The sequence below is a fragment of the Clinocottus analis genome, unplaced genomic scaffold, assembly GCF_023055335.1.
Source record: "Clinocottus analis isolate CAN_PGR_092001 unplaced genomic scaffold, fCliAna1.0.p SCAF_7, whole genome shotgun sequence".
Lineage (NCBI taxonomy): Eukaryota > Metazoa > Chordata > Actinopteri > Perciformes > Cottidae > Clinocottus > Clinocottus analis.
In genome coordinates, this window is record NW_027176229.1 from 4,621,302 (window position 1) to 4,637,265 (window position 15,964).

The 15,964-nt window shown below is 43.2% G+C and overlaps 2 protein-coding genes across 2 annotated transcripts; one reads left to right on the forward strand and one right to left on the reverse strand.

Annotated features, from left to right (window-relative positions):
* Positions 1 to 896: 896 nt before the first annotated feature.
* top3b (DNA topoisomerase III beta) lies at positions 897 to 13,099 on the reverse strand. The gene is made up of 17 exons (XM_068605160.1): positions 12,871 to 13,099; positions 9,435 to 9,566; positions 8,643 to 8,824; positions 7,928 to 8,124; positions 7,191 to 7,347; positions 6,989 to 7,102; positions 6,585 to 6,675; positions 6,165 to 6,319; positions 5,870 to 5,975; positions 5,558 to 5,704; positions 5,060 to 5,233; positions 4,627 to 4,755; positions 4,251 to 4,400; positions 3,677 to 3,777; positions 2,434 to 2,635; positions 1,624 to 1,811; positions 897 to 1,493 (listed from the first exon to the last, which is right to left on the reverse strand). Exons 1-17 carry the CDS (start codon positions 12,938 to 12,940, stop codon positions 1,221 to 1,223), a joined length of 2,568 nt encoding a protein of 855 aa, XP_068461261.1. The 5' UTR covers positions 12,941 to 13,099; the 3' UTR covers positions 897 to 1,220.
* On the forward strand, positions 10,746 to 12,314 carry LOC137779181 (interleukin-25). The gene is made up of 3 exons (XM_068566728.1): positions 10,746 to 10,810; positions 11,325 to 11,500; positions 11,818 to 12,314. Exons 1-3 carry the CDS (start codon positions 10,796 to 10,798, stop codon positions 12,044 to 12,046), a joined length of 420 nt encoding a protein of 139 aa, XP_068422829.1. The 5' UTR covers positions 10,746 to 10,795; the 3' UTR covers positions 12,047 to 12,314.
* Positions 13,100 to 15,964: the final 2,865 nt, after the last annotated feature.

A 15,964-nucleotide genomic window follows, 5' to 3' on the forward strand; every position in this document is an offset into this window, starting at 1 on the left:
CTACTGCCCCTGAGACCCAAAGTAGTACGATCAAAGTATTAAAACATGCATTTCATGGGGCTTCTCTGAAGTCCAGAAGCTACTGCAAGAGAAACTAGGCCGTGAGATACCATATCTATGTTGTCTTAACCGCCAACTACACTAGTGGTAGTACACGCAATGTCAGCAGTAGCAGACTTTGTTCATGTGTGTTATGAACTTTGCAAATTCAGCAAGACGCCCATAATGCACTATAAAGAACAGAAAGGGACGGGACATCTTGCCACTGTGTCAGTCATCCTAAAATCTTTCAACGATGTCACATATCGAGCGACTAAGATAATCAGATCTGTGCTGGACTACGGAGGCTGTGAGCCTGCTGTCTTTGTCTGACAAACGTACTTTCAGACCACAGAAAAAACTAAAAGGCCCAGATGGTTCAGCGAGCTTGAGAGCACTCGCCGCCCGCTGTGCTTCTCAAGGTGAGCCGTGCGTTTAATTCACTCCATGATGGCAGCCTTGGCTTTCCTGATTATTATGCGAAATGTTGAATGTTATTTTTGGGTCCATTTGAATTCATTCATGTTTCAAAGATGGTCCAATGACGCATGCAGTGTGTGAGAGAGAGACGCAGAAAGAAAAGGTAGAGTTTTCAGTTCTGAAAGAAATGGACTCAGAGTGAGAACATTGCACTCTCACTCATCAACAGCATCTTTCCCTCTTCCGTCTGTGGAGCAGCTCTGTATACCTGATGACAGCAGTTTGTGGTCTAGTTTTCTGACTTGAGAGTCGTTTGATGACATCATTGGTAAGGTCGACCATAAGCCATATCGATATGAACAAAACAAAGAACTCTCCCATCTGTGTCCAGCTGTTGAGGCATTTTCTCAAGTTATACTTACGGCCCGGAGAGCGAGTGACTGAAGACATTCAGAGAAACCTTTATTTAAAAAAAAAACTAGATAGTCAGCATTAACTGAAGGATTTAGAGCATTAATCTTCCTCTACCTACGCTCCGCCCACAAATATACATCATCATGTCTACTAACAGAACAAGGTACAGCTTCCCGGTACAGAATGGTCAAACCCATCACTCTCTATGATGTTTTCTTGAACACATACAGTACGTATATAAAAGTTCTTCTTTATGACACTTGAGGCAAACGTTTTGCAATACATATTTTACTCCAGTGTAATTAAATACACATCAAGCTAATAAGAGGATGCACTACAAAAAAACACTATACAAAGTAAGCTGCCAAGGCAGCCATTTTGTCTTTCGGCTTCTTCGGATTGCCCCGGCGTCCTCTGCCCCGCCCCCGTCCTCCTCGTCTTGCACCTCCACCCCGGTGCCTCATGGTGGCGTGTTTGAGCTCCACCAGATCCTGGAAGACTGGATCACAGAAGACGCAGCCAGTGTGTTGGGTTTCGCCCGCAGGAAGTGGAGTTCGAGTCTTGTTGAAGTCCACCGCGACCAGAGAGGCGTCGCAGGCATCGCAGCTCTCCTGAGCAACCTTCATGAACACACACACGCACGCGCGCACACACACACACACATTTTCAGATCGAGCCCAGAGGCTTGGGGCCGAGCCTCAGTCATAATGTATTAATAATAAACTGATGAGCATATTGATGTTTTCTTACCTGCACTCGGTGTGCATGTTCAAAGAAGTGCACCACCACGTTGCATTTATTACATGCCATCTTCCATTTTGGTCCAGAAGTGGTATCCAGCACCAAAACCCCACTGTCACACTCCACACACTGTCCAATGCCCAACGAGTTGAGGGAGTGCTGACAGGAAGGATGGGTACATTCATTGCATCCCATTCCTGGGAGAAGCAAATAGATATGAATAAACATTCATATGTAATATGATTATTGCTTGGCGGTTGGAAGTCTCCACCAATCAATGAAGTTGCATTTTACATCAATGTCTGTCCAAAATATCACCAGTTCATCATTTCTTCCACTTAGACATTCATGTTTCTGTCAGAATTTGCATATCAATCCTTAATTTATGGACAAAAGGTGTTTTGTCAGGTCACAGTGATCTTGACCTTAAGTTCATATTTGAGTCCAGGTGGACTTCGTACCAATTTTAATGAGTTGTCGCCTCCAGATTTAGACCTGTTTAAATCTGGAGGCGACAACTGGAGGCGACAACTCAGGAACGCCTCCAGATTTAAACAGGCGTAGCGTCTGTAAATGTCCTCACTGAGGTTGTGATGTTCAGTGAGCGTGGTCATAACTCCAGACGCTCACCGGGAGTTCTATAAGCTCACAACATCTTTTAATAATCACAAGATTTAACTCCACCTGAGAACAACTGTTATTGTACAAAGTAATGAGGAGTTACTAGTGCTAGTCAGGGTCACAATGCTACGGCTAACTAGCCACCATCTAACAAGCACAAGAGCTGCCGTGGCTTCAGGCTCATGAGCTCCGTCCTACCTTTCTTCATGTCCCTGAAAGGCGTGTTGCTGAAGCAGTACGGGCACAGCGGGTAGCTCTTGCCCCGGGCTCCAGAGGTCCACAGCACCAGCTCAAACTCGTCCAGCGGACAGCGCAGCTCCTTGTACAGCTTGATGGCTCCGTTCTGGGGAAGACTGTAGGTCTCGTCACAGTGGGAGCAGTGGAGCCTGCTGGGCTTGGCCTGTACATGAGGATCATTCAACAAGGTGACTTCTATGAAGACGGCAGAGATCCCTGAAGGCATCAGCACTCTTGTGTTCTTAAACGCATCATGGGTTATTGTGTGTCGCCAAACAGGACAAATGAGATATACAACACAATAAAGGATGCCATTGCATGAAGACCAACATGTATTGCTGAAGCGCATGACACCTCCATGTGCTGGAGTCCTAATAAACACTCCCATGACAGACAGTTCCTTGAAACTGTATCGAGGCATAAATGTACATGAAGCGATTCAAACATGCAAGTTCTTCCTCTTGGTTTCCATGAGACCGGACCACTTAAGAGTCACCAGCGACCCACTACGCATACATATTCAGATCCAATAACAATGAGCAAAAGATCTGCGGCCTTGTGACTCATTCATGGTTGTGAAAGTGGTTCTGTCCGGCTGCAATGCAGATGGCGGGAACACGTCAGCTTTGGGTTGTAAAGTTCTTTTTAAAGCTCAACTTCGAAGGCCAAAGCACAACAGCAAGACAGGAAGTGACACACTTCAGCAGTTCATTGTTAAAAGGTATCGGACTGGTGGGTAAGACCTTTTACAAATGCTTAAAAGAAAAAGTGTTATTTGATAACTGTGAAGAAACGACTTTGCAGTTATTAAATAACAACATGTCATGTGTAATCTTTATCCAAGTACAAATGGTCAGTTTATACTTTATTTAGAGTTATTTTACTTTGAGAAATCCTGAAAAACTGTGGTGTTAACTGCACCGTTTTAATTTCATAACCAGTAACCTTTATTTATAGAGGTGATGGTTAAGATGGAACAGCTATCGGCCTCAACGTTACAGAGACAGGACATTCACACAAAGACAAAAACAACAGCTGAAAACTAATAAGGGCCTGAGCCATAAAGGATGGGCTCCCACACTTTAAAGAGGGGCCTTGTGCTGTAGTATGAGCCTTGTTCATAGTGGAAGGGCCAATGTCAAAGAGGGACGATGTCAGATCATCTTGCTTTCTTTAAAGGATGAGTTTGGACTCTTCTGCTGACCTGGATGTACTTCATGAAGCGGTGACACTTCCCACAGCGGGACAAGGGCTTCCCAGAGGCAGCAATGGGGGAAAAGGAGACCTCCATCAACTCATCCATGCCTGTAAACACACAACAGACAAGAACTGTGAGCTGGATAGGAAATGAACGGAGGAATGTTTGAGGTGAGGGTGTGTGAGGCGCAACACCATTCTACTTCCTACTTGTAGTTCGGTTCAGTTTATTTAGTATGGACCAAAATCCCAAATGACCTCCGAGGGCTTTACAATCTGTACTCAGTGACAACATAGTAAGCATGTGCCCTGCAGTCCAGACAGTACTTTCAAGTTTCTGGAGTTTGCTTCACTCCTAAGAACGAGAACCAGATTATCATGTTATTGGATCAAATGTAGCTCAGTGACAATACAGATATTTCATACACTAGACGTAGACCACGCTAACCTGCCGAAGTGAATTCAGCTCATGCATGATCCGTCCACACTGTTTGTCACACTAAGTGTGACAGGCTCAGTGTCAAATCCCATACCTAAAACAAGTCATTTTATGAACACCAGCAGTGCTGCAGAGAACTTACTGGGGATGGAGTCCACAAAGTAGTGAAACTTCCTCTTGAAGATGTCCAGCGTGTGCTGCAGGACCTGCTGGAAGTTAGCCTTGCCCAGAGAGATAAGGTTCAGCTGCTTCTCCACAGCGCTACGTATAGTGGGAAGCACCAGCTCTGCATCTGCAAGGACACACAGCCAATCACAGAGCGGCATTCTCACTAAGAAGGTGGCTTATGAATTTAATGAACTGGACCAGTCTATCCGGTCCCAGTATATATATATATGTGTGTGTGTGTGTGTGTGTGTGTGTGTGTGTGTGTGTGTGTGTGTGTGTGTGTGTGTACACACACTCTCTAGATCCCACATAAATGTCAGAGAATGAGCATCAATAACCAAAGTAGTGACCTGTCTTGTAGTAACCATGCACCAGGACAATGCCCAGGTTGGTTGGCTTCAACTTGCGTCCATTCTCAACGGTCACATAGTTCCTCTGGCAGATGTTGTTGATGTGGACAGGAATGCTGGCATCTGTACCTGAGGAACGAGGACAGACAGCAACATCTGTAAAACTGTTCTTTACCACCAGCATCCCTCTGCAGATGAATGCGGTGATGCAGATCCTCTTGAAGACCTCGTGCTAAATAAAGACCAGGATCGAGTGGCGAGTATTAACTTCATTGACATGGATGCATTTTGTATATTCTCTCACTGCAGTAGACCTCCTGACCCCCGATCAACACATTGAAGCCAACACTCTGCACAAGCTTCTCCCCATCTTACCAAATAGACAAACAAATAGAAACAGAACTTGTGCTAAACAGACATTGCAGAGTTATACCAATGCCATGTTTCTCCATGAGGGTGATGAGTTCAGCCTCGGTCAGGTAGTCTGGGGGGCTGGTCTGCTTTTCCACCAGCTTGATCTCGTCCACTGTGAAAGTGTCTCCACGCTCACACACAGGCATGGCCTCTTCCAGGGGAATGCCCTGCCACGGCATCACTTCAGTGTAACCTGGGAAGAGAATTTGCATTTAGCATGAATCAGGTTGCACCAGCTTCTCCCAGTCTTTCCTTACTTCTTAGTGACCACAATCTAGTTTTACTAGTAATTTATTAAATCAGGTTAATGTCTTTGTTAGCTAAAACTTTTATACTATGCCAATCTGTTCAACTATGGAAACAGGACGTCACTGTAAGACCACAACCTCTTTTAGGAGGTATGTTGCGTTATTCTTTTGAAACGTCCTTCTTGGTTTAAATCCTCGTTACACAGCATTTATCACATGTTCTTAACTTTCACAGAGGAGGCAGATGCATGTCTGAGACCTGGCTTTACCTGGTGATATAAGGGTTTTGCCACTACACGAAAAGGCCTCTGTGCCAATGGTGAAGTCAATGGTGGTCTGGAGGTATTTGCAGTCCTGACTGAGGGTGGCAATGAAGTGCCGTGTGATGTAGTCGTAGAGCCGCCAGCCATCACTTCCTGTGAATAGCGGAGGAGGAAGAACCGAGGTTAGAGGTTTAACGTGAAGGGGATGTCAGAGTAAAAGGGCTCCGACCTAAAAGACTGTCTTCTAGTGTGTACAATTTTGTTTTGGAGCTCATATGAGACACGTATTAACTGTTATCCATTATCTATATGACTCACCCAGTTCCCCTTCTGAGGCAGCACGCATGGGAGTGATAGGTGGATGGTCTCCGACATCAGCTCCTTTCCTGGGTCGGTTTATACCGGTCGAAAGCAGAGCCTTCACCTGATGGAGAGCAAAACAGTTCTTTTAGGAACACATTTATGTTCAATCAATTGCTTTCTATATGCATACACAACTGACCTGGACAGTATCAGGGCACAAAGCTGATGTATCCTTGTTCCCACAGTTTTAGCAATGGTCAGTATTATACAAAGGCCTAAGACTAAGACTTGGTCCCACAGTGGCGCTCACCTCCTCTGCCCACATAGGATTGCTGGTCTGCTCCTTCAGTGTTCCCTTGAGGTCAAAGTTCTCTGGATAGTGGGTTGTTTCAGTTCGTGGGTAGCTGATGTAGCCCTGAATATACAGGCGCTCTGCAATCTGCATGGTATGCTGGGGACCCATGCCTGAGACAACACAAAGCATCACAGGGCTTTCAACATTTATAGTTAGGACGAGTTCATGTCTATAGTATTTTTTGGGGGAGTTTTTCCTAAACTGATGTGAGGTACTGGGTCAGAGGATGTTGTGTGTGTACAGATTATAAAGCCCGCTGAGGATACTTTGTGATTTGGGGCTACACATATTCTAAAGTTCCTAAATATTTACTCCCTTTAATTTCCATTACCGAGAGCAGAACTCATGACAGCTGATTAAATGATGTGAACCTACCTAAGGAGGAGCTGGCCACTCTCAACATCTCCACAGTGTTCAAGGCCTGGGGCCTCTGCTTAGCCTTCTCCTTCTTACTCACGGACTCCACCTGTATGAGAGAGCCAGGACACAGCGTTGTATCAAAGGTCAGCTGAGATGGGTCACTCCATCTGATGAATTCACTTTCTCGGGCCAATAAGAGATGAGCGCTTCTCGATAATGCTGCAAGCAATCGGCCTGCTCCGAACGGGCACCGCACTCCTGATCTCAAACGTGAGATTCTTCCGACAAACAAGGAAGGGTTTGACAAAATAAAAAATCTAAAACATTGATGTCAATCCAGTGGCATCAGTCAGGCAACAAAACACACAGCACACACATTATTATTCAATATAACAACAACACTTTATTAATTTACGTACCTGCGCCTCCCTGGATGTCTTGGCCTGGTTGACGAACATCTGACCCACATCCCTGTCGAAGACCCTCACCCTCTTCCAGTCCAGTGTCAGTGGGCTGTCCTTTCCTCTGAATACCTGAACAAACACAGCGTGGCTGTCAATATTGCACGGTAGGAAGAAGTAGTTGACACTGTGTCAAGGGGAAAGACACCAGCGGGCGTACCTTTGCCTGGAGGACCCAGTACGTCTCTGGTTTAAAGGACTGGATCTTGTCATGGCGTTCCACACAGAAGCCCAGCGTCGGGGTCTGGCACGGTCCAAATGAGATCAGAGAGGAGTCTAGATTGCCGTACTTCCCCTGGAAATACTTGGTCTGGAACCTGAAGAGTATTTAACCAAGAAAGGACAGTTGTAATCAAACTCACTGAGCAGGGAATCAAACATGTGTCATCCTGAATAAAGGATCTGATGGAATTTTGATTATTTATTTCATCTAACTGATTGCATATTTTTTTCATATTTTGACTTTGAACTATTTAGTCAAACCAGCTGAGGCTAAAGAAACATTAGTTGTCATAATTGTCCAATATGTGGTGAACTTGATTCGGTCCCCAAAGCTAGTGAGACTGTCCAGTCCCATGATGGGACGCAGCTATTTCATTACTTTTTTAAAATGAATAGTTGAACCCCAGCACTTTTACCACTTTTACATCTGTGCATTGCTCTATCCGTGTTTGCTCTCTCTCTTTTCAAAGCACTTTGTCACTGTTCCATCATCGAATCCATTCTGCTTGATTAGTGAGAGAATGCCCGAATCAATGTCCCATGTTTCCTCTGCTGCCTTTCCAGCAGCCAGTTTCTCACAAAGCACACCCATGCCACTGACGAAGTCAAGACTATTGCTTTCGATGAGAGCTGCAGGGAAGCCAGCACAAGGGGCGGCGGGGCTGTAGAAGGTACCGGGTGAAGGCACAGCCGATGCGCAGATCCAGCTCCTGACGTGCATCCACAGACAGGGCTTCATTGCGGTTGGGCTCTCCGAGGCAGTTCATGGCGTTGCAGAGGTCGGTGTCAGTGATGGAGCTGAACTTGGCGCGGTAAACAGTTTGGTCCCTGGCGCTGCCCTGGTTCATCACGGGCTGGATGGCATCCAGTACCTGCGAGGCAAGACGAGCAATGAAAGCAAGAATGGGAGAAAGATGACAGTAGAAATGCAGGCACACTTTACATATGACCCAAGGCAGTGTCAACTTAAAGAGGAACTTCATATTGGATTGTGAAAGCAGGAAAAACTTTTTATACTTCTTCATAATAAATCAGAATTTCAGTCGATTTGTATTTGTATTAAATGTGAATCTAAATAGTAACTAATGTAGTCAAATAAATGCAGTGAAGTAGTAATGTTTCACCACATTGTGAAGAAAATAACCTGTTCACCTAATGGCATCTCTTATGGCTCACCAACACCAGTTCACACTGCACAAGGAAGACCAGACAGACAGACTCACAGACTCACTCACAGACTCACAGACTTACAGACAGACTTTGTGTGAACACTGCTGCCACAGCAGGTCTAAAGACCATGGGTGGGAGTCACTATCTATAGAACATAAACAGAATATACAGAACATATACATGTGAATAGCAGCTTTAGCCTCAATTGGGCCTAAAGTACCTCAAAGCAGATGTTCTCTCCTTCTTTATCACAGTCCAGCCATAGCACCACGTAGTCACAGCCTCTGGCTTCCACCTGGAGGAACTTCACCATGTTGAGTTTGGGGTTGGCCTCCTTCTTTTCTGTGGGAGCCGTGCTGAAGAGTTCTGCAGGGTCCACCTTGTCCCAGTTGTTGTACTTGCCTAGAAGAAAAAGAGCCAAGTTCTTAACCGGTTTTAGTACATTTATCAGATAACCAAAGAGTTTGGAACCCATATCAAGACCCGAGAAATCTTGGCATTAGTAGTTCTAATGAGTATTATAAGCTACTTAGAGCTAGTCTTAGGAGGTTAACGGTTAATTCTGTGGCTGCCACGATACCATCTGTGTGCCGACGTAAAACTATCATGCGGTGTTGATCACGTGCACGTGTGTAAATGTGAAAAGTGATTGCCGGACTCGGCTAATCAGCTGACCGGCCTGTTTGGAACGGCAGCGCTGCGTACGGTGGACTTTCTATACTCGTCATCACTTCCCACCTCACTGGTTCAAGCATCCGTCACCTTTGACTGGGTGTTTTTCCAACAGTAACCACACCTACTAGTGACGTCGCAGTACCCTGTCACAGTACCAAAAACAAGATGCTCAAGCGCTGTTTGTTTGCAGTAGACCACTAACTCTGATCCTAAATCTACTTGGTTGTATGTTTGTAACGTTACAGGCGTTTCCATTCCCTCTTCCTCTGTAAACATGTTGATGTGTCATTGATCACAGAGTGGTGGGTGAGCAGGACCTACTGTGGAGAATACCCACCGATGAAATCCAGACTCATCACATGTCCACAGACAGAAGTCATCTTGAAACGTACACTTTGGCCCTGGAAGCTGCCGGGGTACTCGTGCACTGAGCATGCTCCGTTGAGTCCCTTGCGGCTCGTACAGTTTCCTTAAGGACAAGGAGAACAGAAGAGGTTCAGTCAGTTAAACAGAGCTTATGCATTGATGAGCCCCCTGCGGCGCAGATGTTTTATGAAATATAAAAGTGAACAATGTAGCAGTTTTTGAATGCTTACATATTCAGTGTGAGGGTCAGTGACTCATGAGTTAGAAGGCTGAACAATCCAAATAATCTTAGAAATATTGTATAAAAAACATGCACTAGTTTGTGAACTCATTATGTACTTATGTTGGTTTTATGTAATCAGAGATTTGTTTTTACAAAAATTAAGACTGAAATTAAGTTCTTACCATCAGAACTAATGCTGGAATATTTTGGATTCATTGAAAAATGACTTACCTTATAATATAGGATACATTTTATTTGTATAGAAATACAATGGGTGAAAAAAGCATTCAAACTTCACATGTTGCAGTCACACTGAGATAAATATATGTTCTTGTTTAATTTGGTCAAAACTAAATCCAGTGACAAGTGGGACTTTTTTCTCATTGACTTCTATACAATTTGACTTTTTTTTTTCACGCAGAGCAGCTTCTATGAGAAAGAAAACCAATTGAAGGCACTTGACAAGCGCATCGTCTTCACTTCTCAGACCCAGAGGGCCTGATCAGGAAAACCTTGACGTTGGCCTTTTAGCGTTTCATTTATTATGTTTTCAATGTGCGACTTGTTTGACATTTTGCAACAAAAAAAAGGAGATTTTTTTGAGTATGTCAGTATATATATATATATATATATATATATATATATATATATATATATATATATATATATATATATATATATATATATATATATATATATATATATATATATATATATGTCAAACTTTTCAAATGCGCTCAACAACGTAATCATTAAATGACTTCTAAAACTAGAGCGTCCGCCGGGTGATGAGTTCGAGGTCAGAGCGGTGGCAGTGAGGAACACGAGGACTTTAATGGCCGCGTCCTGCTTTCAAGAAGTGAGGTCGTCCCTGAGTTACCTGGGCTAAATGCTACACGCTGACGTCATCCATGAATATAATTCATTTTTCAAGGCTGAATGCTAATGCCGGGAACATGGACACAAAAAATCATGATGAGAATTAGAAAGACCAAGAAGGACAGGCACGTATAAATAGAGGCCGGTCCAGATACAAGTCCAGATCAAGCATCACTGACCCCACGACAATCAGCAGCTCCATCGCACCGAACTCGTCAGAAACGTCTGTAATGGAACAGCTTCAGGTAAGAAACTATGTTTATGATGATGATGTCTGACCGGTGTTTTCGATAGCTACCACTGAGGCTACACTTGGTTGACCCCAGTTATAGTTTTAAAGGATATGTTCGCATTTGTCCTATAAACTGTCGCACTAATAGTTATGGGTCCTCGTCTTCATCATTTAGCTGAAGCTAATACAAGGTGTGAGCAGTCTGAGTGAGACAAGTCAAGTGGATATCATTTTAAAGTTACAGTCTTTCAATTAAAGATGGAGTTGAAATGTGATTAGTTTTTGTATGTGTTGGAGAAAAACAAATTTCCTTCTCTAACATCAGCTGTTTCATGGCCTGTGATGCATGGGGGAACTCTCGTTGAGACATTTCAGTTTGGACCAAAGTGGTGGACAGACTAACTGTCCCAATGCCACGCTGTATTAAGATAAAATAATTACAGTTGCAGTATTGGTGGCTATAGAAATCCTCAAACAACACTCCAGCAGCGTCTGTAAAGTACATCCTGGTGATTCTCTGCATCCAGCTGCTGAGAGTCTTCCTGCTGGGCCTGATGGCCATCCACCAGTGCCGGGCCATGCCGCTGGGTGACCAGTGTGTGGACGAGTCCCTCTGCACCTACAGCCTGCAGGACTACCACAGCCAGCTGGTCAACCTGCCCAGCCGCATCAACGAGCGCAGCATTGCTACCTGGAGCTACGTGTGAGTACACGGACCACTCGCTCCCTGGTCTGAAGCCAATGCCACCCTTTGAACCATGTTGAAACATTAGATAAGGTGGTATATTGTTTTTATTCTAATATAGTGAGCCGTTGCAAAGCCACAAGAATATATATTTGCATAGATAGATAGATAGTTATATACATACTTTATTAATCCTGAGGAGAAACCTTTTCGCTAGAGCAGCATTTGTACATACTAAACTGTTCTAGGCTTTAAGCACCAACACACCAAAGAAATACATTTTTAAAACTAAAAAGCAATGTCTTAATGTCTGCCTGCTTTTCATCTCTCACCAGGGAGAACATCGACTTGAACCGGGTGCCTCAGGTCATCCATGAGGCCAGCTGCCACACCAGCCACTCCTGCCGGGGCCTGGACACTACCTTTGGTCTGGAGACTATCCCCGTGTCCCTGAGGATGCCTGTGCTCAAGAAAAACCCCAGCTGCTTCCCCACAGCCAGCTACTCCCTGGAGTTCGAGCTCATCACCATAGCTTGTATATGTGCCATCTCCAGACACAGCTGAACCGGACTGACTGCTCTGATGCCAACGTAGAGCCTTGGTGAACACCAAGAGTACATAATTGTTAAGATAGTGCATGACGTAAAGATGATGGTTTAAGTCATTGTTACGTTTCTTAGTAGACATCAACAAATGTCCCCATAGCAGTGTGTATCGCCTTTATCCTGCCCACAAATCCTAATGAGTAACTCAACCCCAAAGTTTTGGCTGAAGTGGAGGGGGCTCAAACACACCCAGTCACATCTTGAAATACAGCAGACGGAGCATTACAAAACCTATCAATGTGCTTTCCCATGATGTGGCAAGTGTGTGTGCATGGAGCATCAAGTTGTTACTTTTGACTTCTTTAGGCGCTAGTTAGCTAACTTGCTGGCTTCCTGCGTCCTTGCTGATTTCTTGCAACAGTTACATGAAATAAAAAGCACCACATGAACTGCCGGGCTTGGTCTAAGTTATTTTAACATTCAGCCAGAGTGCCATTACTGTTTCAATGAGCTCATGAAATATCTAGCACACATGCTAATTGGTAGCATGCCATTGTTATGATTATGGTTCGGTGATGTTAGGGCCCATCATAGTGCCAGAATACAGTTCAAACTCTGACAACCATTTGTGAACTTGTTGAGATGCGAGGCTAAGCTATATGCTAGCAACTTGTTATTGATGAAAGCTGGCTTCATATACGTCACCTGAATGTATTGCTCTACAGCCCATTCATACAGCTTTACAGAGCGGTACTTTCATACAGCTTTACAGAGCGGTACTTTCATACAGCTTTACAGAGCGGTACTTTCATACAGCTTTACAGAGCGGTACATGGTACCCACCTTTAGAGAGGATCTTGGCAATGGACTGAGCCAAGGATGGCTTTTCTGCCACCATCAGGACTGTTCTCATCGTGGAAGAAGCGCGAGCACGAGCGGTAACTGTCCTGAGAGCGGCACGTCCCCTTCACTGGCTCCACCGGACCCAACCACTCCACCTCAAAGACACGAAGGTAAATGTAGCATTACATCGCCTGCTAACAGAACCGGTTGTGAACGATGAGAGCGGCCATGACAGTTTACACAGACAGGAGCGCGCGCGGGCGCGCGCACGATTCTTCTTCTTCTTCTTCTTCTTTCGCTTCAGCGGTAGACTCACAGCTGCAGAGGGCGCGAGCGCCGCCCACTGCAGGATGAGAGCTGCTGCCTCTCTCCGACACCTAAACATGGAAGATCAAAATAATCCTTAAATGACATCCTTTAGTCTCGCGGACCCTAAACACTCTAGAGGAAGTTCCTAACATTAAAGGTGCATTACTGATATGTTGTTGGTAAGTCCATTTGGTAAAACTTCTTTTATTCTGTATTGTATTGTGCTTTCCTATCTCTGGTAATGTTTAGCGCAGTAGTTTCTGACCTTTCTCTGTGAAAAGTGCAATATGAATACACTTTATTCACTTACTATATTAATGTCCAATGTTATGTGCATATGTTTGATGCCGACGTCAACTTTATTTCATACACAAGTCCATATAAAATAAATAAATACAATTCAATCAGAGGGCACCACCTCAGAAGTCTAATTGCAGTTTACAAGTCCCCAGTGAATAAAAGCCAGAAACATTTCTTCCAATGTTTCCAAAATAGGCTTAGAAATAATTCCTCAACAGAGCATGAAAGAGGTTCAGAGACATGAAAAGTATTGTCCATCTTTGAGCTTGAGCAAGAGTCTGAATGCTTCATTAAATGTCACATGAATATTTTTAATTTTTTGCTTCACTAAAAGTCCCTCACAGCAAGAACAATAAACCAGAGAGAAAACAATCTGAGGGGATAAGTTACAGCAAGGAAAGAAAGCCACATCAACACCTACAAGAACACACATCGCACAACATTAACCTCTCAACTCAAAGTTCTTGCCGGGGTTCTGCTGGATCACCAAGGGACTCATCAATCATTCTTGATGAAGACTTTGGAGATGCAAACACAGAACCAGTGAAGCTAAAACTGTCAAAGGGCCTTCATCCCGACTCCAGAGACCCTAGAGGGTGGCCTCATTTAGAGCAATTTGGTATAATAATGTAATATAAAATATGGTTTCTAAATGAGACAAAACAAAACATAATCACTTCATGTATATTATTATACTAATATTATATTAATAGGTGATTATTATTATTCTGAAGAGATATCCATGAAAATACATTGATTTCATAGTTTGTATTTGTATTAATTCTTGGCTCTCAACAATGCAAACCCCTCTCTGTAATGTAATCCAATAAATACTGTTCACATCCATTTACAAAACAGATTATTAGAAAGCTTCTAATGGAGTGTATATATATATATATATATATATATATATATATATATATATATATATATATATATATATATATATATATATATATATATATATATATATTCCATGTTCAATATGGATTGATGAATACGTGAGCAGTAATATTATTCAGTACATGTGAGTAATTGACAGGAAATAAGTGCAGGAGAAAAGCATATTTAATTTCATTTACTCATTCATTAATCCGTTGGCCTGTCCATCAATGCATTCGTACATGGAAGACATTTGTGATGATAAAATGATCTTTGTGTACAGACTGAGAAGCCTCTGAGGAAAACCTCTCCTCTCGGGCTCTACAAAAAAAACTTAAACGAATCGTTGGATGTTCAGTCTGACGTCACTAAGCCTGAAGTCTTAGTTTCTGCCACTAGGTGGCAGTACAGGACGTGGGATAATGCTGAGCCGGTCCCTTCCTTCCTTCATCTACAACAAACCATCTGATGTTCAAACTCTATTACGCTGTCATCAGTAATAAAGATATTGAACCACCAGAGCCTTCACTACTATGGAGAGTGGTGACGTATACCTTATTTAATTGACTTTTGGTACAGAATGAACACGACCCACAGGGACATATTCAGGTTCCTCCAGTTCTTGAAGGGCTCAACAGTTCACATGGTAGTGAACTAGCTTGTGTTGTGCTCCAGTGGATCCTGTGACCTGCTATGACCCCTTTACTGATTGAGTTGTTTCATAGTATTATGATGTACTTTTTTAATCAGCTATCACACACAATACAATACATATAACCTAAATACAATCTGCAACTCAATATGCCCATCCTACATTAACTTTAGCTCAAGAAAAGAAAATATTAAAGTAAAATATATCTCATTATCACCCTCAAAAATATCATTTATCAACAATCCTTTTGAAAACCCAAAACGTGTTTTACATTCTTGTGTATGTTGGTGTTGTCCCATAATTCAACCCAAGAACAAAAGTACAAAAAGACTTTTTAATTTCAATATCCAAGTATAATTCTTTTTGACTTCCAAAAGCCATATATTTTATTTTCTTTATATTGAGAGACAATTTATTAACATCAACCCACATTTTGATGATTTCTAGATCCCTTTTGATAGCAAACAAAAGTTCCTTTAAACGTTTTCCAGAGAAAAACCTATTTGATTTACAATAGCTTGAGGTAGGCCACTGCAGAGAGGAGGCTGCTGTGAGCCTCCTGTAAAGGAGCCTCGTCTGCCTGTTTTATTCTCAGAATTATGTTGTCTGGTGTGTTCGATAGTATATTGGTGAGTATTTTGCGTCCATATTTCTTCATGAATTTCTCCCTTTGTTGTACATTATTATTGTGATAAAGCTTCTTTCTCATACTTGCAGGAGGAGGCCGTTCCTAGTGGCCCAAGACATACAGGGAAGAGTCGAGGAACACTGACCTTTTGGTCTCCAGGTGCCCGACCTAACCTAAGGCTTCTTCTTGCATCTTGGACGTCCCTCAGTCCAGCAGGTCCATTTGGATGAGCGCTGTACTGTACCCCGTATGGATGGGTTGGTTTTCATACACAAATCCATCTGCTGTTATAGACACTCCACCAATCCATCCTTTTGTTTTGT